This window comes from Martes martes (genome assembly GCF_963455335.1).
Source record: "Martes martes genome assembly, chromosome: 8".
Lineage (NCBI taxonomy): Eukaryota > Metazoa > Chordata > Mammalia > Carnivora > Mustelidae > Martes > Martes martes.
In genome coordinates, this window is record NC_137895.1 from 3,498,069 (window position 1) to 3,520,472 (window position 22,404).

Sequence of the window (22,404 nt, forward strand, 5' to 3'; positions counted from 1 at the left end):
TCCCATTCCCTCCCACCTGCAACTCAGACGCCAGAGGGATTTTCTGCTCAAAAACACCTGCCACCTCCCTCCTCTTCAGAAGGAAGCCCTCCTCCCACTGTAGCGCTCCGGGGCCGAGGTGACCGTCGCCCCACTCTGGGCTCCTCCCTTGTGGTCTGCGGTCTGTGACCTGCCTCCATGGGCGGCAGGCTGGGGGCGGGGGGGGGGTGCTGGATGGCTGGCACTCGGACCCCAAGCTAGACCTGTCACCACCAGAGGCCCTGAAGGGTGGCAGCTATGGGACAACCTTCCCACGTGCTCCTCTAGCAGCACTGTGCCTGGAGGGCTAGGCTACCTCTGGTCCAGAACCTTCTGTCCACAGAAGACAGGAAACCACACTTCTGGCCCCCACAGAAGCCTGGCTCGAAGCACCAAGAATGTGTCGGGTGTGAGGCCAGTGAGAGAAGGGAGCCCAAGCTCTGTCCCTGGTGCCCACCCCCACCATCAGGGCAGGCGAGCTGGAGGCGGGGCTCACGAACGCGGCCTTCCCTGGGAGGGCCACCCGGCCCCCACGTGCCCCGCAGGCAGTGAGAAGAGGACGAAGTCAGATCCCAGGCGTCTGCACACCTCCCACCCACGGGGCCGGCCGGGTGGAGCCCTGACAGTGCACAGAGCCAGCGCGGGTCACGCCAGGACTCCGCGGGGGTCCAAATGCCCCCGGGGCCACAGGCTGCCCCGCACAGAGCGCAGCGGGCTCTGAACATCTTCATACAACTCTGCCAAGCAGCTCCCGGCCTGGCCTGCTGCCCTCTCACCGCAACACACAAGCGTGCACGCACCCCCATGCTGTGGGCTGAGCGTTCTCCCAGCTCCCTGGGGAATCCCTAAATCCCCAGTGTCACAGTGTGACGGACATGAGGCCTTTGGGAAGCACTGGGCCATGAGGGTGTCCCCAGGGAGACCCCTCGCCCTCCTGGCCACTGGGGCCACAGTGCAAAGTCAGCCGTTGGCGAACCACAGGGGAACCTTGGCCAACCACCGCCCTGAGACACAGACGTCTGTCGTGTGTATGCCGCCCCGCTGCAAGACGGACACCGCCTGCCGCCAACCCCTTCCTCGCGGAGATGAAGGCCCTTGGTCCTCCTGGTTGCCATGTGACTGCAGCCAAGGCGCCGGGCGCTCAGCAGGGGGAGAGACAGCCTCCCCACGGCTGCACCCCCTCGCATGGCTGCGGGGCACCCCTGCGGGCCGGGACTCAGCCCAGGTCCCACCATTATTGGCCCTCCCAGGGGAACCCTCCCAGGAGGAGGGTACGGCGGGAACGGGGGAGCGGGGCTCGTGTCATTCAGCCGGAGCTGTGCGCCAGAGGCCCGCACCCGTCAGGAGATCCCATTAGACTCTGTCCCAGACACATGCTTTATTGGGTGCCATCGCCGGTCCCCACAGCCTCCTCGCCGGGCCGCCTCTGTGCTTGCAGGTGGGAGACCTTCCCTGGGGCCCAGAAGGGCAACTCTATACACGGGGTACTCGGGACCCACCCGCTAGGCGGCAAGTCCTTCTGGCCAGAGCACCAACTTGGGGAAGACAGGACAAGCCTTTCTGGGGCTCCCCTGGCACTGTGAGGCCAGCCTGGCTAGAACCAGGGCAGCAGGCTCAGCCACGCCCCCCGACAGCTCCACACTGGGCTCTGCTCCTCCGGGCCTGCTCCCGGGCGCGCAGCAGCCGCTCAGCCTCCTTCAGAGCACGGGGCCCAGCCCTGGGCCGTCGCTGGGGCCGTCGCTGGGGCCCTCGACGGCCACTCTGGGCTTGCTCTCGCCCTTCCGGAGTATGTAGGCAGATGGGCCCAAGCGCAGGATTTTCCCGCTGCCCAGACACTCCTCTCCTTTATAGAAGACGGCAAACTAAGAAGTAAAGAGGCCCATGTAAGCTCCGTAGGGCCCAGCGCCGGGTGCCCACCAGCAGCCAGGGGTGTGGGTCTGCAGCTGCTGGGCTGCGGGTGTGGGGGAGGGCGGCCCAGACAGGGCAGCTGGGCCCCCCGCAAGCATCGAGCAGGGGCAGGTATGACTGGTGTGGCCGGGGGGTGGGGGGAACACCAGGCGCAGGGGGGCCGTGGTTTCCACCCTCACTGGCTGCGGGAGCCGCGCACTCACGCCCAGCCCACAGCTCAGCACCCCCACCCTGTAAACGGGGCGCTCCGGCGGGGAGGAAGTGCGGTCTGTCCTTCCAGAGCACGGAGCCCACGGGCCAGAGCCCTCTCGGCCACACGGGCCTCGGCAAGGCACACCTGAGCACATGCTGAAGCCATCTCGTGCGCGAGGGCCCGGCTCTGGCCACACGCGGCCGTGGAGTGAGGCCCAGCCCTGCCTTCCATCTGAGCTCCCCGCCTCCCTGGGCAGCGCGGGCGCAGGGCCAGGCACATCCCACTCACCTGTCCCGGGGCCAGGGCCCGCACGGCCCGCACAGCTGTCACCCACACGGTGCCGTCTTGGTTGAGAGTCAGCACACAGGGCACTGGGTGAACAAGAGGGCTCTTTGGAGGGCGCCCGGGCCTTTCCACGTGCGGCCAGCCCCAGGCCTCACACCCCCAAGGGTGGAAGGAGCATCGGCAGCGGGGGCCACAGCCAGAGCGGCTCAGCGCCACCTGCTTCCTGGCCTGCCACGCCAGCACCTCCAGGACACGTGTGGACGCGGGCCTCAGCGCCTCCCCGTCAGGGCTCCCAGGGAAGGCAGGCGAAGAGGGGGTTCCGAATACGTTATGCAACCTGAACAGTGGGGGACGCTCCCGCCCCAAGTCTAAGGACCACTCGGACCCTGGGCCCCCTCTGCAGGGCCCCTCCCGCTCAGTCACCTAGCGCCATCTGGTGGCGGAACCGGAAGTGGCACTCCATCATCTTGTCCCGGACCAGGGCAGCCGGCGGCTCCTCTGCGATCCAGTGCACGCGGTTGGTCCGCAGCAGGTCCCTGTACAGAGCCGGGTGGTCTGTCCGGGGGGCCTGTGGGGTGGAACACGCAGGTCAGGACATGGGAGCCCTCAGCGGAGGGGTCCCCACCCCAAGCCTGCACTTCATCAGTAGCGACCCCAACGGCACGCTGACTGCTGCCTACAGCGTCCGCCCCAGAAATGCATGGGACCACCCCACGCCACTGGATCCCATTCTGCACAAGAGGAAACTGAGGCGTAGGAGGAAAAGGGTCTTGTCACAGTCACACCTGACGAGCAGCAAACCACGGTCAGCACCCGCCAGTTCCGGCCGCACGGCCTGCCGCACCTGCCGAGGCAGGGCCGCCACGCTGCTGGCTTGTCTCCAAACGGTCACCCCAGGAGCCCATCAAACTCCAGGCGGCAGGGAAAGAAGGCACGGGGCCGGCTCCCCGGGGCTGTACTGAGGCTATCTGACCCAAGACCCAGGCAGGGATACCCACGCGGGGACAAATGCCAGGTGACGACCCTCCTGGTTTCTCGGAACGCAACAGAGAGAGACCATTGAAATTTTACACGAAAACCACTTTAATTCCCACGTGACCACAATCCCTGTTCAGGCTGTGATGCCCACGGCTCTTCGAGGAAGGAGATGGCCCAGAATCAGTAGGCAAGGTGTGCCGGCCGCTCTGCCTGCGTCTGAGAGAGGCTCCTCCAGCTCTGTGCCCGAGCACCCAGCTCTCCTAGGGCAAGGGCTCTCGACCTCGGTACGGCTGGGGCGGGAGGCTGGGTCATCTGTTCGGGGTGGGGGCTTTCCTGTAGGATGTCAGGGGCCCCCCTGGCCTCCACCCATCAGATGCCAGGGACATACTGCCGAGTGTCCCGGGACAGGGACCGGGGCCAGCTCCGCCTCTTCGGAAGCCCTGCTCCACGGCCTGGGGACAGGGTTCAAGTCGCCGCGGCCCACCAACGGCTCTGGCCCCGGCTTGGCCGCTTCCGTGGGTCCCGCAGTGGCTTGCCGCAGCCATGGGCCAGCCCTGTCCTAAGCACTGAGGGAGCTTCGGCCTCTTGCGTAAAATCAGAAAAATAGGACCCGTTCACAGCCGCATTAATGTGCCTGCCAGAGAGCCGGCATACGGTAAGGCCCTGATGAATACCGTCCCCAAAGCCCTGCTGGCACCTCGGGGGCCAGTCCCAGGAGGACACAGAGGGAGGCAGGGATGGTCCATCCGCCACTGCTGCTCTGCAGGACGCCACAGCCCTGCCTGGTTTTCTGCCAAAAATGGACCTCGGTCACCTGTCTACAAGGCCAGCCCGACTCACCACAAACACGTCGCCCTTGGTGCCGTCCTTCTCCACCACGTACCAGGGCTCCCGTAAGCCGCCTATCTTGGCTCTCTGGCCCAAAGTATACAGGAACCAACCTACGGAAAGATGGTTTCTCAGCAGTCGGCCCCAGCTCCTTCACATCACCCCCTCCACTTAATGGGGCGCAGAGCATGGGGGGAGGGGCAGCAGTCGGGAGGCTCTGGGGGCCACCAAGAGGTAGGCAGTCCAGAGCAGCTGTGTTCTCCCACCACAAGCCTCAGCCCTGACCTCATCCGGGCCGTGTCAGGCTGTACCTCGTGCCCCGCCAGGAGCCATGCCAGCTGCTGGACCACCCAAACCATGGGCCTCAGGGACCACTCCTCCAGAATGTGCAGGGAAGCCCTAAGTCCCCTCGTGCTGAGCCCCCAGGAGCCCCTCTGATGGATGAACTGCACGGGGGGCTGGGGCATCAGGGCTGCCCCCACTTCTCTGTATACCCCGACCCTGCAACAAACATCACAAGACTGGATAGATAGCCCCCCACCCTCATCTCCTGGGGAACAGCACTAGCACAGAAGAGACAAGCTGAGGGGATCTCATCCTGCTGGAGACCGGCTGGGAGGGAGCACCCTGTAGGCCTGTCCCCTCCTCCCGTCTCAGAAATGCACGGGGCTTCTCTGCCTGGCTCCCTAGGAGCCCCGGACAGCCAAGTCCAGCTCCCCCAACGGGAAAGAGAAGCCATCTGCCCAAACTGGGTTGGGGGATTCCAAAGAGCCATCAGTGAGCCTGTCCATGTCTAAGCACCAGCCCTTGTCTCCCGAGCAGGTCAGGCACATTCTGGGTCAAGACCCAGCTGGTCACCAGCCCCCAAGGGCTCCTCTGATGCCCCAGAGGCACAGGCCCACCACTCACCAACCCACTCTCTGTCCTCCCACTGCGCTGTGAATGCTGGAGCCTGACTGTCTGCTGCAGCCTCCCCACACCAGCCTGGGGCAAGTTCACGGTGCCCCTCCCCGAATGTCTGCACCTAAGTGCAACACCCCTGCCTTATGGGGACCCCCTCTGATCCCGTCCTGTCCTCGTCCTAGCTCTGGAAGTTCAGTCTGAAGTCAGTCATGCTTTCACCGAGCTGGGCCTCTCTGTGTTCTCAGGTTTTCTTTTCCTACGGTGAGGGGGCACTTTTACTTACAGAGACACAACACGGGTCTTCCGGAATCGGAGGGCATCCCTCTTTATTAGCTGCCAGGCCTCACGGAGACCACGTACAGCACTGGCCACCGCACTCGCTCGAGCCACCTGCGACTCCCGCCCACGGGCCCCTTGGACTCACGCGTGGACGCAGTGGGAACTCTAGGCTTCTTGTCTGACTCTCCCAGAGCTGGAACTTGCCCCACGACTCAGAGAGTTTATGACGAAAGGCAGCCCAAGGTGGTGTCTCACCTTTGTGTGTTCCCAGAACTTTATTGTCTTCTATAGAAATAAATTTACCAGGCCGGGGCTGTAAATACTGAAAAACAAGCACGTTCTTACTCACGGATCCAGGCCAAGAGCAGAAACGTGCCTCCACTCTTTGGCCTCAGAGGAACACTCACCTGAAGAATGAAATTTTCAAAATTTCTTTTACCGACGAAACAGATGCCCATGCTCTGAAACAAAAGGAGAGCCGAGCGTGAGAACGAACAGGCAGGTGTCCGCACGAGAACAAGCCAGTGCTGGGAGAACAGCGGGCCGCGCGCCTGGCTTTCCTCGGCCAGTACCCGCATACACCGGCCGCGCCCCGCAAATGCACCTTGAGGGCTTTCAGCGCATCTCAGCCTCCCAGGGTCTGCTTCAGGCCCCCAACCCGGGATCTGGTGAGTAAGCGAGGGCACACCACGTCCACCCCCACAGGAGAGCGAGCCCGAGCTGGGCCGGCCCTTCGGACCACCATCTGCGAGCCGCGGGGAAGCCGGGAGCCAGGGTCAGCCTGGGAAGGAGAGGAACTGGGCCAGAAGCTGACGCGTGCGCAGGAGAGTCGGAGGAAGGAGACGGCTTCCCCAGCGTGATCTCCTCTAGCCCAGAAGACAAGCCGGAGGGCGCGCTCCAGCGCCGCTCCCATCACACGGCTCTCTGCTGTGTCTCTCAGAGATGTGGCCCCCAGCTCCCACCACAGAACCACACCCAGAAACCGAACCAGTGAACAGAGGGACAGAGATGATGGGTGGATGCATGCGTGAGAAGATGTCTTCCTTGGGGACAATGACTTGCTGATAAAAAAAGGTCATGCTCACTCCCAGGAAGACAAAAGGACAGCAGCAGCCTCAGCTAAAGGTGACCCAATCCCTGACATGGCCCGACCACACCGAGCACACCGGGACCATCCTGCAGCCCCAGACCCCCGCCATGCTGGCCTCACCGTCGTTCCAATGCCCAGGCTCTTCTTGCCTCAGGGCCTTTGCACACCCTCTTCCCACTATTGGGGCTATCCTCCCCCAGCTGTCTTTGGAACACTAAATCCTATTCATTCTGAGGCCTTGCGTTAAATAAAATGTTAACTCCCCAGAGCCCGTCTCTGGCTCTAGCCCAATCTAGTTAGAACCCACTGGTGCCTCCTACACATTTTCCAGTTTTGCCGTGGTTTGTTTCGTGTCTGTCTCCCCTTCCTGCGAGCTCCATGAAGGCAGGAGTGAGGAACCCATGTGCTCTCACCCTGTCCTCAGGGGCCATCGGCACGACACTCAGGACAGGAAGGTCCTCGACAAGGAGGGGCTAGACTGTGTGAAAAAGGCAGATTTGCGCACAGGCGGCGACAGAGCCCCGGCCAGGGCGTCTCAGGGCCCGGTCCTTTAGCCCTGCCCTCCCCTGGCAGGCTGGGCCAAGGGCACCCCAACAAGCTAGCCGGGCCGCTGTGAAAGCCGCTCACCCCAGAGGGGGGCCGAGGAGGAGGCAGAGGGAGAAACCGTGTCTGAGCAGCTCCTAGAATGTCAACAGCGTGTCCTACTGCACGCGTGACCCGGCCTGTCCTGACGTTGGCTCCCGGGGAGGAAATGCCCGGACGGGGCCCCGCTTCTCCGCAGACCATGGCCGCGAGCACACCCCCCTCGGTCCTACCTCCTTCTTCTGAAGCACGTGATGGAGTCTATTCTCAGCAGCTATTTTCTTGACAAAATCTTTCGTTAGCCCCCCCAGAGGGAAGAGGGTTCTCCTCAGGGCATCTTGGGAAACCTGGCTGAGAAAGAAGGTCTGGTCTTTAAAGCTGTCAGCTGCTTGAAGAAGTTTAACCGCTGCCAAGAGTAAAGAACAAAACACGGTGCGGGAATGAACATAACGGTCCTTGGCCGCGGGTCCCGTCCTATCAGCTTCTCCCCGCTCCGTCGGAGGCGGCAAGCAGTACTCAAAGGCAGACCACCAGGAAAGCCAGACAATCCCGCGCTTCTGGGGAGACGAGTTCTCACCCCGAGTTTAGGCGCCGTTAAGAACACGTCTACGTGATCAGGAAGTTTAATCCCGTTCCCGCCCCGGGTCACGGTACTTTACAGACCCAACTCGGCACAGACCCGCTCCGAAGAGGTGACGTGAAAACGAGCCCAAGATACACGCAGCCGAGCACGAGAAAGCTCGACGAGGGAGCCCCGGAGAACCCCGGGCCGGGGGCTCAGCCGCTCCCCACGCCCCCCACCTTCCCAGGCAGGGGTTCCCGCGGAAAGCGGGTTTCGTTCAGGGTCGCGCGGACATCCGTGCGTTGCTCCTCCACGCCTCCCCCGCTCGTCTTCCCTGCAGGGAGCCGCTTCTGGCCTTGAGGCCTCTGGGCACAGGCGTGACTGACCTTGGCCCCGTGATACTGGTCAGAGAAGGAGGCCCGGCTCCACCTCTGGGCCACATGACACCTGCCAGGCCCGCGCCAGGATGGCCGCGATTGCAAGCAACAAGCTCCCCAATGTCAAGTTCAGTGAACCACGGGAAACGGCGTGTGGGCTTTCAGTACCGGAGCTCCGACACTCCTTGGAGGCAGCGCGAGGAGTGGCCGCCACACGGCACCCTCAGGGCGTGCTACGTGTGCGCTGGGGCCCATACGACGCACGTGTGCCTGTCAGCTCGCACAGTCGTGTGGGAAACACGGGCTCTGGGGAGGGAACGTTCTCCACCCGCGACCTCAAATGTGAGTCTCACTTTAACCACGAGAGGGTCCATGACCCCCATTTTACAGACGAGGAAACAGGCTGAGATCGTCGGAGAGGTACAACAGAACAGTGCACCTTAGTGTACAACAGGGCCTTAGTCCTAGTCCCTCCCTTCCTGCACACAGAGCAACACGACCGGCCGAGAAATGGAAAACAGCCAGTCATCAGGGAGGCAGGCTCGTCTGTTTCAAAAGGAAGACCGGTTAGCAGCGCACACGGGGGCCTCAGGACACTGGGAGCAATGGGCATCCCCTCACAGCTCCGAGTCAGCATAAAACAGACCTGAAATCTGGGGCGCCTGGGGGGCTCAGTGGTTAAGCGTCTGCCTTTGGCTCAGGTCATGATGCCAGCACCCTGGAGTCGAGCCCCACATCGGGCTCCTTGCTCAGCGGGGTGCCTGCTTCTCCCTCTCCTCCCACTCATGCTCTCTCACTATCCCTGTCACACACTCTCTCAAATAAATAAAATCTTAATAAGCAAATAAACAAATAAATAAGACAGGCACAAAATCTTTTTTTTTTTTTTTAAAGAAGGCCGGCAATCTTAAACCATAGAAGGGAACACGGTCCGGGGTTTCATTCACACACCACACAGCTTGTCCACGGTCAGGCCGGCGCCGCGCCCCCTCCGCAGGGGTGAGGCCTAACCAGGTGCCAGGCCGGGGCCCAGAAGCGCCGACGAGCCCAGGCGGGCTCTGTGCTGCCCCGTGTGCGCTGCCCTGTGTCGTGCTGCCCAGGGACCAGGTCCAGGTCTCCAGAGCAACTAAGTAAGAATTAAAGGAAAAGCTGCCGTGTGACTAGAGCGCGCAATGAAAACGAAGACACCGCTACGTTACTACCACGACTCCACGTTAAATCGCTCAAGAGCGCGCCCGTCAGCGCGATCGGAGGAGCTTCTGGGGGCCCATGGCCTCACATAAAGGTCCAGACAGCTCCGGAGCGCAAACCGGTTTCTAGAAGGTGAGCAAGCGCGTCTATTCCGTGTGGAAATAAATCCTTTAGCCACTCAGGACCCTTCAATCCGTATTTCCTTGGTGACTTGACTTCTGCTGCGGAGCTCCCACGTGGCAGGGCTCTGCCTTCTTCCCGACTCGGAGGGGCTTCCCAGGACAGGGGTGCCGGGGGCTGTGAGTGGCGGCCCTAGGAAGCAACTGGAAGGGAGGCCGAGGGAACCTGTCCTCTCTCCCCGCGGCAAGCACGCGGCTAAAGGCCCAGCACCCCGCAGGCAGCAGAGGGAGACCGTCCCAAAAAGCAAGCGCTGCCCTTGTCTGCGTTCAAGTCGGAAGGTGATCTGAGTCCCCTCTGCTGTGAAGAAGGGGCTGGGTTCGAAACCAGGCCAGCCAAGTACCCGCCAGCACCCTCGGGGCTCCGAAACACAGTAGATGGCCACATGGCCTGGGTGGCCCTCCGACCAGGCTCAGTGACACGGAGGACAGAGCTCGACTGGGGCCTGGTGTAGACGGAAGAGCACAACTATGGAGCTGGGCCGAATGGGGCTGAGCTCCAGCTCGATGGCACACGCAGCCCGGTCAAATGACTCCATGCCTCAGTTTCCTCACCTGTGCTTCCATGTCCGCTCTCAGAGGGGCCAAGCGGAGCGCACGCCCGTCACAACTGCGCTCGGGGGAAGGGGCAGGTGCGGTCAGGCAGGCGCTCGGCGGCCCAGCCCTCCGGCGATCCCACGACAATGGAAACTCCTTGCTCAGACGCGGCTCTGAGCTCCCTTCACAATGACGTGAATTCCTCTCTTCTACACACAAATGTACGCCAGGACAAGCCCGCAGCAGCCCTGCTGACAGCTGGGCATTTTTCTAGGAAGGTGACACTCGGCTCCCTCTAATGCCGACACACTGCTCTGTATCCATCATCTCTGCACACGCGCTCTCCAGCAGGCCCGAGTGTCAGGCCCCGGCACCTGGGTCCCATGGAAGTGCGCACACCCCGGTCTCGAGCCCTCAAGAGCTTATGGTAAGCGCTGCGGCCTGTGAGCTCCGACTACGAACAAGTATTTCCTCAAACACCCTGGGAACCTTCGAGTCACTGGCAGAGTGTAAGGGCTGGGTCAGAAATCACAGAAGCAGGTTCCAAGCAGGCTCTGCGGGGAGGCGGCCTCCTGATGTTTACTCTTCAACACCCGCCAGCCAGCGCAGGCCACACGGGGACGCGGCGGGTGGCTCCGGCGACAACCCGCCGCCGCGCTCCCCTAGCTCCCTCTGCGCACCCACCCCTGCGGTCTGACCCGGCACTTTCTCTTACCGTTCCTGACTTCAAACCGGTTTCTGAAAAGCCCTTCTGGCCTCCTAATGTGCTTCTGCTGAAAGACTTCCTCGTCTTCCAGTGAGGTCCTGGCGTAGTGGCCCGTGGCGACTGCGTCGGCTCCTGTGAGGTTTTTAAAAACCCAAGATCAAACTCCAGACTCGCATGTGTGGCCGGGCCGCCTCGGGCCTCAGGAGCTCCCAGAAGCCTGCAGACACCAAGCCTTGCACTGGATGGTCTGTACCGATGGCCCAGCTCCCTCCCAAACACGGAGGTCCAGGCAAGGAGCCCCCCCACCCCCCGCAACATTCTCAACAGTGGCCTTGAACTCTCCATTTACAAGGATACAACCTTGCTACAAGGTTTCACTGCAGCTTTATGAGACTTTCTATCCACTCATTCACTCTAGCTTAAGGAAAGAGATACGCACACAAAGATTTAAGGATAAAAAGTTCATTACAGTGTCTCCTATACTAAAGAAAATTGAAACCACCAAAATGTTCGGAGAATATGAAGTTAAAATGCCATATGAACAGCACCGCTCTCAAGGAATTTTTCATAATGCTCAATAGGGGGAAATACATAATACTACAATCCCACTTAAAAGAAAAATTATTTATTTGAGAGAGAGACAGTGAGAGTGAGCATGAGAGGGGAGAAGGTCAGAGGGAGAAGCAGACGCCCCGTGGAGCTGGGAGCCCGATACGGGACTCCATCCTGGGACTCCAGGACCATGACCTGAGCCGAAGGCAGTCGCTTAACCAACTGAGCCACCCAGGTGCCCCCCACTTTTTTTTAATGCACAAAGATTAAGAAAAATAGGAGAAAGCCCATTCCTTTGAGTCCGGGAAGAGAACTAATAGACAACATCAGCCTATTTTCACTCTGCCGTCATGAACTTGAACTTTGAACTTCTTCTGACGCGCACACTATTTCCACGGCGGTGAAGGACCGTCCAGCATATTCTATCTCTTTCCTCCCCATTATGCAAAAAAACAAAAGAACCTACTAGAGCACGTATTAGTTCACAACCTTTCCCTGGGCGAACACTTCAGATACTCCACGTGGCAAGAGACTCATTCCACGGAGGGGCAGCAAACTGAGCCTCGCCAGCTAGACGAGCTCAGTGTAAGACGAGAGAGACAACGAGCATTAGTTGCTGAGGGCACCTGGCGGGCTCAGTCAGAGGAGCGTGCACGTTCTGATCTTGGGGTCATGGGTTCAAGCCCCACGCTGGACGTAGAGACTTACTTAAAAAAAAAAAAAAAGGTTTTACCCATTAAAAAATAACACAAAAGGGAAGTTCTAGTAATGCTGGTCTGACATGAGCTGCAGCTAAAACAGCAGACGGCGCCTCGGCTCAGAAGTGGGCTCTCCAGTTTGCCAAACGCATTCCCTACCCTAAGGCAGATTCTTACCAGTAGAAGAACTGTCGTATATGAACTACCAGAAAAAGCACATTGGGGAACCTGTTATGATACCTTGATTGCTTTTCAGAGAGGAAAAAAACCCTCCTTAAATCTATTTCCCCAAACAACGACCACTTACGCTGCCAAGTGTCGAGTCCCTCTGGGAGAGACCCCAAGATCTCAGAGTCTGGGTTTCACGGACTGGCACTCCGTGCTGCACTGCTCACGCGGGGAATTCAGACACGCAAGCACGCCCCGCAGACACTCCTTCTGAAGCGTCCCCAACAGACGGCCGCCTCGGGCTGGCTCCCTGAGAGGCTAAGGCCGACAGGGAGCCACTCTCGCCACAGGGAGGGGCCCCCCCTCCCACAGAGCTGGCTGCACCCCTCCCAAGTGCGGTCCTTCTGTACAGCCAGGCCCTGCCCTGCGTGGCACGCACACAAAAGGAGGCCACTCACCGGGCACGGCCACTATGACCCCATGGTAATGACCCGGCTCATCCGAGGTCCTGTCTCCTAACACACTCAAAGCCAAAGTCACTGCACAAGCCATGAACCTGTCGCTCCCTTCCTGAATAAACAGGAGCTAACTGAAAGCCCCCCAGATGTGGCCCATGAGGGTAGAACAGGCCCGATGCCTTTCCTTCCTGACACCCCCAACCACCAGGTAATGCCAGACTGCAGGCAGCGGGAGGCCCAGATCTGCTCCCCACCTCAGGCAAGAGGCAAGATTGACCCTAGTTTGCCAACTTGGAATGTGATCTCTACCAAGGTTCAGTTTTGGCATCAGTCATTCAAATGCTTCCAAAATTCTGGGGCCTTTGCCTTGCAGGCATCGCTGTGGCCTGTGACCCACTGTGTGTCCCCTCCCCAGCGCCAGGGCCCTTGTGCGCTGGGTCTGCGGGCCTAGAGTGGGCCTGCTTCTGTCACCGCGGCACAGCTGACGGACAGAGCAGCCAGCAGTCCTGGGACGCTACTGGACGGCTGGCACAGGACGGTCACAATAACGTCTGGGCACGTGGCCAGACGCAGCAAGGAGCCACACGGGACAGAAGACACGGAAAGGCCAGAATCAGAAATTTCTGCGAGGGCAGGGCAGGGCACACGAGCGAGCACGTGGGCTTGAAGGCAGCAGAGGCCACGGGCAGCCCCAGCAAGCAAGGCAGCATCAGGGAGCCCCACAAAAGCACAGGGATGCCCCAGCAGGCAGACGGAGAGGAGAACGGAGAACTATGGAGACAGACAAAATCTGCAGGCAGCTGTAAGCAGGGAGCAGGGCCTCGATGGGCTTTGAGAACAGACCACCAGGGGCACTGGGGTGGCTCAGTCAGTGAGGCATCCGCTCAGGTCCTGATCTCCGGGTCCTGGGATCGAGCCCCACTCCCAGCTCCTTACTCAGCGGGGAGCCTGCTTCTCCCTCTCCCTCTCCCTCTGCCCCTCACCCCTGCTCGTGCTCTGTCACTCTCTCAAATAGAATACAAAAAAAAAAAAAGAAAAGAACAGACCACTAAAACGTGGCTTCAAATCCGGGAGGGAAAGAAAGGCCCAGAAACCAAGCCACCCAGGGCATCGGAACAAAGTCTCAGCAGGACTGGCAAAAAGGACGCCCAGAAAGACACTGAAGCCGACTTTCCAGAACTCTAAGGAGGGCTCGTGACACTCCCGCTGACTGTGACCCTGCCTGCAACCGGGGCTGCTCTGAGCAAAGCTGGACCCGCAGGCAAGCTCTGGCGGCCCCGCGTCTGGCTCTCTGCCTGCGACCTGCTTCGGCAGGACGCTCAGAAGTTGGTGCTCCTCACCTAAAGCACTGCCCCCGCACCTGAGAGGTCCATGATGAGGACACACTCCTTCCTCCCCGAGACCCTGTCATTTGCATATTGCCAGAAAGTTCTTTTTTACTCAGGAAGGTAACAGAATATTATCGTTTCCACTGCTTCCTTTCCTTCTGAAGATGAAACTGTTTACCAGGATCTGGCTCCTGAATATCTCTGAAAACGTTACAATTTTAAAGAGATTAAATGGAAAGAGCAAACGACTTACCCAGGTTATCCACAGCATAATGGAAAAAACAACTGAATTTGATGTGCTTGTTGCAGACTATGTCAGGATTAGGAGTCCTTCCTTTTTCATATTCACTTAAAAAGTCACTGGAATAGAAGAAAACGATTTTCATTTCTAAGTGTGAAACATTCCTCAAAAAAATAAGTCTATTGGGGCACCTGGGTGGCTCAGTGAGTTGAGTGTCCGGCTCTGGATTTCGGCTCAGGTCATGATCTCAGGGTTGTAGGGTTGAGCCCCTGGTTGGGCTCCGCACTTGGCACAGGGTCTGCTTGAGATTCTCGCTCTCCCCCTCTGCCCACCCCCGACCCGCCTGAGCTCACGTTCTCTCTCTCAAATAAATAAATAAAATCTTTAAAAATGATTAGGTTGAATTACTTGCTTCAGTTAGCTTCTCCTTGTCTTACCAAAGCTACAATTTTTCGTAAATCAGGAGAGCTTCAGTGGACAGCCACTGTCAGTGTTTTCATCAAACATTCGCGTAAAGCCAGCTGCACTTTCCATCTGAATCTATGATAACAGACAAAGCCAGACAGAAAGCCAGGTATCACCTGCCACTCTGGCCTAGCAGCCACTCCGTCTCCCCAGAGGTTCACAGATTGTGCGGGGCCCCATGCGGGACAGACTCACTCAACCCCAGCCTCCCCTGACTCCGCCAGCAGAGGACGGCTTGGAGGGAGAACACGCCAGAGTGAGAGCAGGAACACAATGACCCAGAGCCACCGTCTGGGGCTCTATGAGCTATTCCACAATCTCGGCCTGGGGACCCAGGTCACTGGGCGAATAAATGTGCCAGCTGATACTTTTCTACTGTGACTCCCATACTTCTGAGGGCCAGCAATGGCCCGGATGCTTCCGGGGCACGGGCAGCCTGGCTGACCAGATGTGGGAGAAGGACAGTTCGGCAACAAGTTCATGGTCTCGTAGTATTCACTCTAGGAGGATGATGATGCCTGTTACAGGAGTTTAAAGTGAGTATTAAAGGGTGGGGGGCACCCGGCTGGCTCAGCTGGAGGAGCGTGTGACTCTCGATCTTGGGGTCATGGGTTTGAGCTTCGAGCTGGGCGTAGAGGTGACTTCAAAATAAAATTTTCAAAAAAGAAAAAAGTTACAGGTGTATCTGGAGTACCTGTGATCATTTTTCATTGAACCTAAAGCTCTCTGTTGCTCTACCATGGTTATAAATGACGACACTGACCAAGAGGGTCACATCACGAAGACAAGGAGAATGTGCGCGGGGTCACAGGTCACACGTGTATCTCCAACTCCAGCAGGCAATGCCACACCGTTCCTACCACCTCTCAGTCCTCTCAGGAAGGGAGAACACTTGTGTTGCTCCATATTTCAATTTCTTATCTGTTAGAAAGTTGTCAAGAGTCTTATTAAACTCTTGCTTTACTCTCCGTGTGTCCACAGCCCCCAGAACGTTTTCTACATAACAAGTTCTGAATGAATGTTGAAGAGGCTGAAGGTTTCCACCTGCTTCTGAAAATCATGTTAACCATTTCCCAAACGGCTTAACGGAAGAGAGGTCAGTGGCGTCAGCAAAAACCACGGAGCACAACCTGTTCGGCGAGGGGACAAAACCCGTCTGCACCCCAGGAGGGAGACGGCAAGCGGAAAGAACACCCGCACTCTGACCCTTGAAGCCCAAACAGGCCTTGTAACCAAGATTCAGAAGAAACCTTGGAGCTAGAGAGTGCTAGAGCGGTGAGCGTTTGGGGGCTCCTGGGGGGCTCAGATGGTTAAGCAGCTGCCTTTGGCTCAGGTCACGATCTCAGGGTCCTGGGACTGAGCCCCGCATCCGGCTCCCTGCTCGGCGGGGAGCCTGCTTCTCCCTCTGCCTCTGCCCCTCCCCACAGCTCATGCACAAGCTCTCTCTCAAGTAACATGTTAAAACAAAACAGAGTGGTGAGCATGCAGAACACAAAGATCACTGAGCGCAATTCCAACCACCCACGCAGGCAAGCAGGACAAGACGAAGGCAGAGGGCAGACTGGCCAGAGCCCGCCTGGCCTCCGTTAAACGTGAGTTAACCTCCTGAAGATCCCATTCGCTCACGTGCTTCCCAAACGTAGCAATCAAGGTGAAGTTTAAATCTGCCTGGATTTCTTGCTACCACCTTAAGCCCTGCAGTACCGAAAGGACACCCCAAAACAGCTTTCCCCACCCACCCGGATTCGACGGCGAAGCTACCCCTGCCTCCTCTTTCTCCCACTCCTACACTCCTCAGTCACCAAGCCCTGCGGCGCCATTTCCCATGTCAGACCAGATGGATCTCCCCACCAGAACGAACAGAAGTGCTTGTCGCAGCGTGGGTTCCAGGGCTGACATCCCACGGCCCCGTCCAGGCGGATGCTCGACAAGCACCCCCGCCAATCCTTCAGCCCGACCTCCACTGCCAGCCGATCTGCCCCTCAGGGCTGCCGTGGCCAGCCTTTACCCCCACTCCACACCCCTGTCATTCCCACCCTCTAACAGCGGCTTCTCCCAAGCTCTCGACCTCCAACCTTCTCCCTTAACTCACCCTACACTTGCCTCCCTGACTGCTCTTCCACTAATACAAATCACAAGAGCTACGTTTATTGCTTACTAATGTGCCAGGCACGGTGCTGGCAGCTTCATAGCTAATTCCATTTAATTCTTACAATAACCCCATGAGGCAACATCCTCATTAAAGGGATAAAAAAAAAAAAGGCTTAGAAAGCCAAGTGCATTACCCACGACTATGCAGTAAGTGGCAGGATCAAGACTGGACCCAAGGATTTCCTTATGCGTGTGCCTACCCTACACCTGTGCACATCGCTGCTGCCTGGGACATCTTCGACGGCCACCCACTGTGCAGAGCCTAGTTGGGCGCCCCATACCCCAGGTCAAGGAGCCTTCCTCCGCAGTGACAAGAGTCCAGCCAAAGTTGTCAACGTTCCCCTCCAAAATGATGGGGATTTTCCTTGTCACCACTGCTCTTGCTATCCTGTTTGGAAAATCTTCTCTACTTCCCTGTAATTTTCAAGAGCAGATCAAACCTCACCTCTTCCATGAAGCCCTCCTGACTGCTCCATACGACCCACTTCTCCCTCCTCTGAACGTGCAGCATTTTCATATCGCTGGTACCTCCTACACGCCGCTCACCACTGTCCCCTCTGTTGAAGGGAACATCCCCCTCCCACCATGCTGCAAATTCCTGCAGAGCGAGCCACAGCCTGTCCCCCCGGACGTCCCCCACGCAGCACTGTGCCCAGTTCGGAGCAGGCACTGACAGCTCACCGTTGGCAGGTGTCACATTTTTGAAGTTTTTGTGTTTCACGTTTTCATGAGGCACTGGGGAGGGGTGCCTCACCTACTTCTTTTTCCCAGAAGCCTCTCACCGCTGACCTACACAGGCATCACCGCATGCCACCTCTCAGGGAGGACCTCAGCCTTAGCTCCCTCACCCAAAGCTAGCAGCAGAAACAACTCAAGGCTCATGAAGGCATTAGGGAGACTTCTAGCAGGTGGCACATAAGGAAATATGAGGCCGGCTGCTCTAGGACCTGCCATCCACGGTGTCTGGCGCCACCGCCTAACAGCAGTGGCCACGTGCCCCTGGTCCGGCTGACGACGGCAGTCCTTCCTGCAGAAAGGTGGTACAGCACATCAGGAAGCCTTCTGCGTCTCTGAAAAGGACCCACCTGAACACATCATTCCAGTACTCCTTCACATAGGACACTTGGTGGAAAGGGATGTCCAGGATCCGGCAAACTCTGTAAGCATCTTCACAGTCCCTGTCGGCAGTGCAAACTCCATGTTCATCCAGCGAGTCCCAGTTCTTCATGAACACCCCTGTCACTTGGTAGCCTGGGGGAGGAAGGGGACACAAATCAGAGTCCATAATCAATCATCTGAGCGCAAGCCACCTGCCTTGCCAGCTGGCCGAGACGCCCCTTCCCCCACACTCTCATGACACTTGGGAACGCCTCCATCGTCACAGTGGGCTGCAGGACTGCAACTGTTGGCCTGTGTCGCCCAAGTGAGTGAGGCGGTGCATTTTCATCTCTGTGTCCCCACCCTGTGTCTGCACAATGCCTAGCACGCAGGAGAGGCTCAGCAAACGAGTGCTGAACGACAGAAGAGCAGAAATTCAACATTTATCAAAGCAAATAAAAGCCACCATTCTGTTATCGAAAAAATAAACTAATTTCAAAGCCTTTTTCCAATTATCATCTAGAACTTAGACTCAGTCTAGACAAGAAGACAATTAAAGTCCGGGCTACTTTATTATAAAGGCTGTAGTAATTATGGTTTTTACCACCTTTTTTTGACTTCTTCTATTTTAACAAAGTGCCCAACCCAATACTAGAAAGCCCAGTGTTAGCTTTCAAACATCTTAGCGACCCACTCAGGTGCCTACCCTGTGGGAGAAAAGTTTGAGAAATGCTTCTTGGTGGTTAGGCTCAATGTAACAGAACCGAAGACATGTGACTCAGTTTAGTAGAGTGTGCCACCGAACACCCGCCAGACCACCCCCTCCACGGCTCCCTGCAGTTAACCAGGCCCGCCCCTATTGTCTCTCCTATAGCGCACACCACACTCTGCTGGGCTCCTTGTGCCAGTCAGTCCCCTTCTGCCATTCACTACAGCATGGAGCTCTTAGAGAGCAGGGACTACGTCTCATTCACCCCTCCGTCCCTGCACAGAACCTGGAGCTAACGAGGTGCTCACAGAAGAGACAACCCCACACACAGCTTTAAGAATCCCTTCTTCTATCACCTTATCCTTCCTCTCAAGGACATGGACCCACTTAGGGGCCCAGATTCAGGCACTCCAGAATGGGACCTGAGCCTTTTGGGGGGCACAGGATAGGACGTGCACCTCCCACAAGACTAGGGAAACCCGTAATGCCAAGGAGGGGACCATGGTTTTCCTCTGCTAAGTCCATCAGCATCCCCCACTGAGGAGGAAACCCCAGGGAAAGCTGGAATATGGAGTGGTCGTCTGGATCCTGGGGAGAAGGGACAGCTGACCTTCCTGAAGAGTAAAAGGAGTCCCCCGCCCCCACCACCCCCGGTCTGCCCACGGCTAGTCTGCCACAACTGTCAGAGCACATCACACACATCATCAGGAACCTTCAAGGGCTCTGCACCGTCTACCCGACATAGGCCAAAGTCTCTTGGGTAACATCGGCCATAATCATTCTTTTCTTCATCCATCCAGACCCGGCCAACACTTGCATGCTTCTCACCTGCTGCTGGAGCTGCGCCTGCTAGGAGCACTGTCCTCACACTTCACGCAGATTCCCTGCTTAGTGAAATGCTACTGGGCCTCCGGTCTCGCTTTAAACACCATCACCGCCCGTGAGGCTTTAATTCCCGGATCTCAAATTACAGGTACGCAGCGCGCCTACATCGTTTTCACAAATCCATCTATCTGAGAGAGTGAGAGCGCTGCACGTGCATGAGTGCGTGGGGAGGAAGGGAGAGGGACAGAATCGCCAGCAGACTCACCGACGAGTGTGCAGCCCTCCCCGGGCTCATCTTACCACCCTGAGATCTGAGACCGTGACCCCGGCGAGGCTCAACGGACTGAGCCACCCAGGCGCCCCGTGTGCCTGCATTTCTATTTAATAACCACGACTGTTTTCCGGGCGCCCACTGGGTGCCGGGCTCCGGGGTGACGCGTGCGCGGGCTCGTGTCAGCTCATCCTCCCAGTGGCCTGGCGACGTGGGGGTTCCCTCCGCCTTTCAGAGAAGGACGCTGGACTAACCGAGGAGGCTCCCCTGCAGCCCCGCGTTCCGGAAGCTCACAGCGGAGAGCGCACGCGAGCCGCCCCGTGGAGGCGGCCTCACACGGAGAACACAGCTCAGTCGGCGCCCGACGCGGGCACTCCCCGGACGCCTGCGACGGACGCCGGCGCTCCGGCACCGGCGTGTCGTCCGTGAACGGAGCGCACGGACGTTGAGGGGACATTTCGGCCGCACGGACCCCGGCGGGCCCAGGACCGTCCCCGGGTCGGCGCAGACCCCTCCGCCGCCGTCCCCCGGGTCAGAGGGCCTCGGAGCGCCCAAAGTCGGGGATGCCGCCCTCCAGTGCATGGGGGACCGGGCGCGGCCGGAGTCCCCGAAAAGCGGTCGCTCACCTCTCCGCCTCAGCAGCAGCGCGGCCACGGCGCTGTCCACCCCGCCGGACAGGGCGACCACGACGTGCCGCGCCGCCTGCATCGGCTCACCGACAACCGCCCGCGAGCTGGGCGACCGCTTCCGCGCCGCGCCGGAAGTCCCGCCTCCGCCGCGGCGACGCCGACGCGGCCCGACCGGAAACGCGCGTTCGCGAGCGGCGCTCCGGCCCCGCCCCGGCTTCCGCTCCCGAGGCCCCGCCCACGTCCCCTGCGCGCGCAGCCGCGCTCGGGCTCGCCGCTGCGCTTGCGCGCGCTGCTCGGGGGCGTGTTGGGTGCTGTCCGCATGACCGCGGGCGGGGGAGCCGAGGTCGTCCTCGAGGGGGTGCGGCGAGGAGCCGGATTCTAGGAGAGGGGGCCTTTAAGCAGGGGAGCGGAAGGATCCCGTGTAAATTTCTTTTTTTTTTTTTTTTAAGATTTTATTTATTTATTTATTTGACAGACAGAGATCACAAGTAGGCAGAGAGGCAGCCAGAGAGAGTGAGAGGGAAGCAGGCTCCCCACCAAGCAGAGAGCCCGATGCGGGGCTCGATCCCAGGACCCTGAGATCATGACCTGAGCCGAAGGCAGAGGCTTAACCCACTGAGCCCCCCAGGCGCCCCTACCGTGTAAATTTCGAGAGCTCTTCGTGGCCACCTGGGCGGGACGAGTTGGGAGCCTGGCTGGCAGCCCGTGACAGCCACCTGGGCGGGGGTGCATTTGCGGGTCGACTCTGTACCCTCGCCTGCGGGAACGGACGTGGGGGGACGTGGGGAGCTTGACGTGGGGAGCTTGACGTTCCTGTCTCGCGGGATGTCCCCGGGGGAGGGGGTGGCCCGCCAGGTCCGCCCCCGCGGGTCAGGTGGCTCGGGCCATCCCCCTCCGACTGGAGATGCGGCTGTTCCGGAACACGGTCGCGCGCGGGAGCGCTCGCGGGGGGCACCGGGCGGGTGGCCGAGGCAGCACGTTTCCGGGGGGGGACGGCGGGCCGCGGAGACATTCGCTGGGCCTAAAGAGCGTGGGAAGGTGGAGGTGAGCAAAGCAAAGGAGGAGCCCAGATAGGAATCCTGGCCGAGCCGAGCGGGCGGGAGGTCCGCTGACTGGCTGGCCGAGGGGCGGCGGCAGGGGTGGTCAGTGCGGAGTGCCAAGGCAGGGGGTGGCACGGCTCGGACCAGGAGCGCCCCCGGGCCCAAAGGACTGAGATTTGCGTTGGCACCTGAAGCTGTGGTCTACACAAGCGAGATCAGACACCCTTTAACTCCGCGACTCTGGGGGTTCCTGGGGGGCTCCGTGGGTTAAGCCTCTGCCTTCGGCTCAGGTCATGGTCTCAGGGTCCTGGGATCGAGCCCCGCATCGGGCTCTCTGCTCGGCGGGGAGCCTGCTTCCCCCTCTCCCTCTGCCTGCCTCTCTGCCGACTTGTGATCTCTCTCTGTCAAATAAATAAAGTCTTTTAAAAAATAAATTGGCTCGACTCTGACCTTTCTTGACTTCAAACCCAGTGTCACATCTTAGAGTGGCCCCGAGGGCACACCAGTCATAGCATTAAAAGAAGCCTCTCTAAACAGTTTTATCTTTGCAACGTGCCAGGTACTCTCATTTTCTGTTTGGTTCTCTGTCATTTTTGAAAACCGCAGGTGCTGCCCACTAAAACTGGACGGCAATTGGTGGAGATGTACGGGGATTTCATGTAGAACTGGAACCGTGGTGTGAAAGTGCAAGGGAACAGATGCGAATAGATGGGAATCAGGCCAAGAACACCCACGGCCGGAAGCCTCAGGTTAAAACTGTGGTAGCTTCACAGCTTCTCAGTCGGCTGGCGGTGGGCCGAAACCGTGGATCGTTCTTAAGGCCATTTTCCCGCGGGCAGGAACAGCTTCAGGATCTGGAGAGAAAGACGAGGCCCCAAGACTCTGAGAAGAGAAGCAGGACCTGTGACCTGGAGAGTCGTGACCCCTGGTGCCAGGAGCAGCCACAGGGTGAGCTCCCTGACAGAGGGGATGGTCACAGGGCCCTGTGGGGAAACAGGAATGACGGCTTTTTCCAAAGAATGAGGTATCAGCCAACGAAACATTGACGAGAGTATCTGTTTCATCTCACACCTCCCAGAAGAGCTGACGGCAAATTTGGGGTGAACGTTCCGTTGAGTCTGGAGTGGGTGAGCTGAGGCCACAGGACATTTTGGCTCC

General features: G+C 58.9%; 1 protein-coding gene across 4 annotated transcripts; it reads right to left on the bottom strand.

Annotated features, from left to right (window-relative positions):
* Positions 1 to 1,373: 1,373 nt before the first annotated feature.
* On the bottom strand, positions 1,374 to 20,963 carry TRMU (tRNA mitochondrial 2-thiouridylase). 4 transcript variants are annotated; one of them, XM_080811682.1, is made up of 11 exons: positions 20,845 to 20,963; positions 17,760 to 17,925; positions 14,071 to 14,177; positions 10,623 to 10,745; positions 7,298 to 7,470; positions 5,800 to 5,853; positions 5,648 to 5,714; positions 4,223 to 4,323; positions 2,828 to 2,972; positions 2,408 to 2,490; positions 1,374 to 1,880 (listed from the first exon to the last, which is right to left on the bottom strand). In XM_080811682.1, exons 1-11 carry the CDS (start codon positions 20,936 to 20,938, stop codon positions 1,716 to 1,718), a joined length of 1,278 nt encoding a protein of 425 aa, XP_080667808.1. In that variant the 5' UTR covers positions 20,939 to 20,963; the 3' UTR covers positions 1,374 to 1,715. The 4 variants fall into 4 exon arrangements, with proteins under 4 accessions (XP_080667808.1, XP_080667810.1, XP_080667809.1 ...); XM_080811684.1 differs by lacking the exon at positions 20,845 to 20,963 and adding an exon at positions 20,204 to 20,333 and having other exon boundaries at positions 7,298 to 7,411; XM_080811683.1 differs by lacking the exon at positions 20,845 to 20,963 and adding an exon at positions 20,204 to 20,330.
* Positions 20,964 to 22,404: the final 1,441 nt, after the last annotated feature.

Coding starts and splice junctions, on each gene's coding strand:
- TRMU (XM_080811681.1), bottom strand. CDS start 20,285: ATGCAGGCGGCGCGGCACGTCGTGGTCGCCCTGTCCGGCGGGGTGGAC. Junction 17,926..20,203: donor GCTGCTGCTGAGGCGGAGAG/GTGAGCGACCGC, acceptor TTCCTCCCCCAG/GCTACCAAGTGACAGGGGTG. Junction 2,973..4,222: donor CCAAGGGCGACGTGTTTGTG/GTGAGTCGGGCT, acceptor TCCACCCCACAG/GCCCCCCGGACAGACCACCC.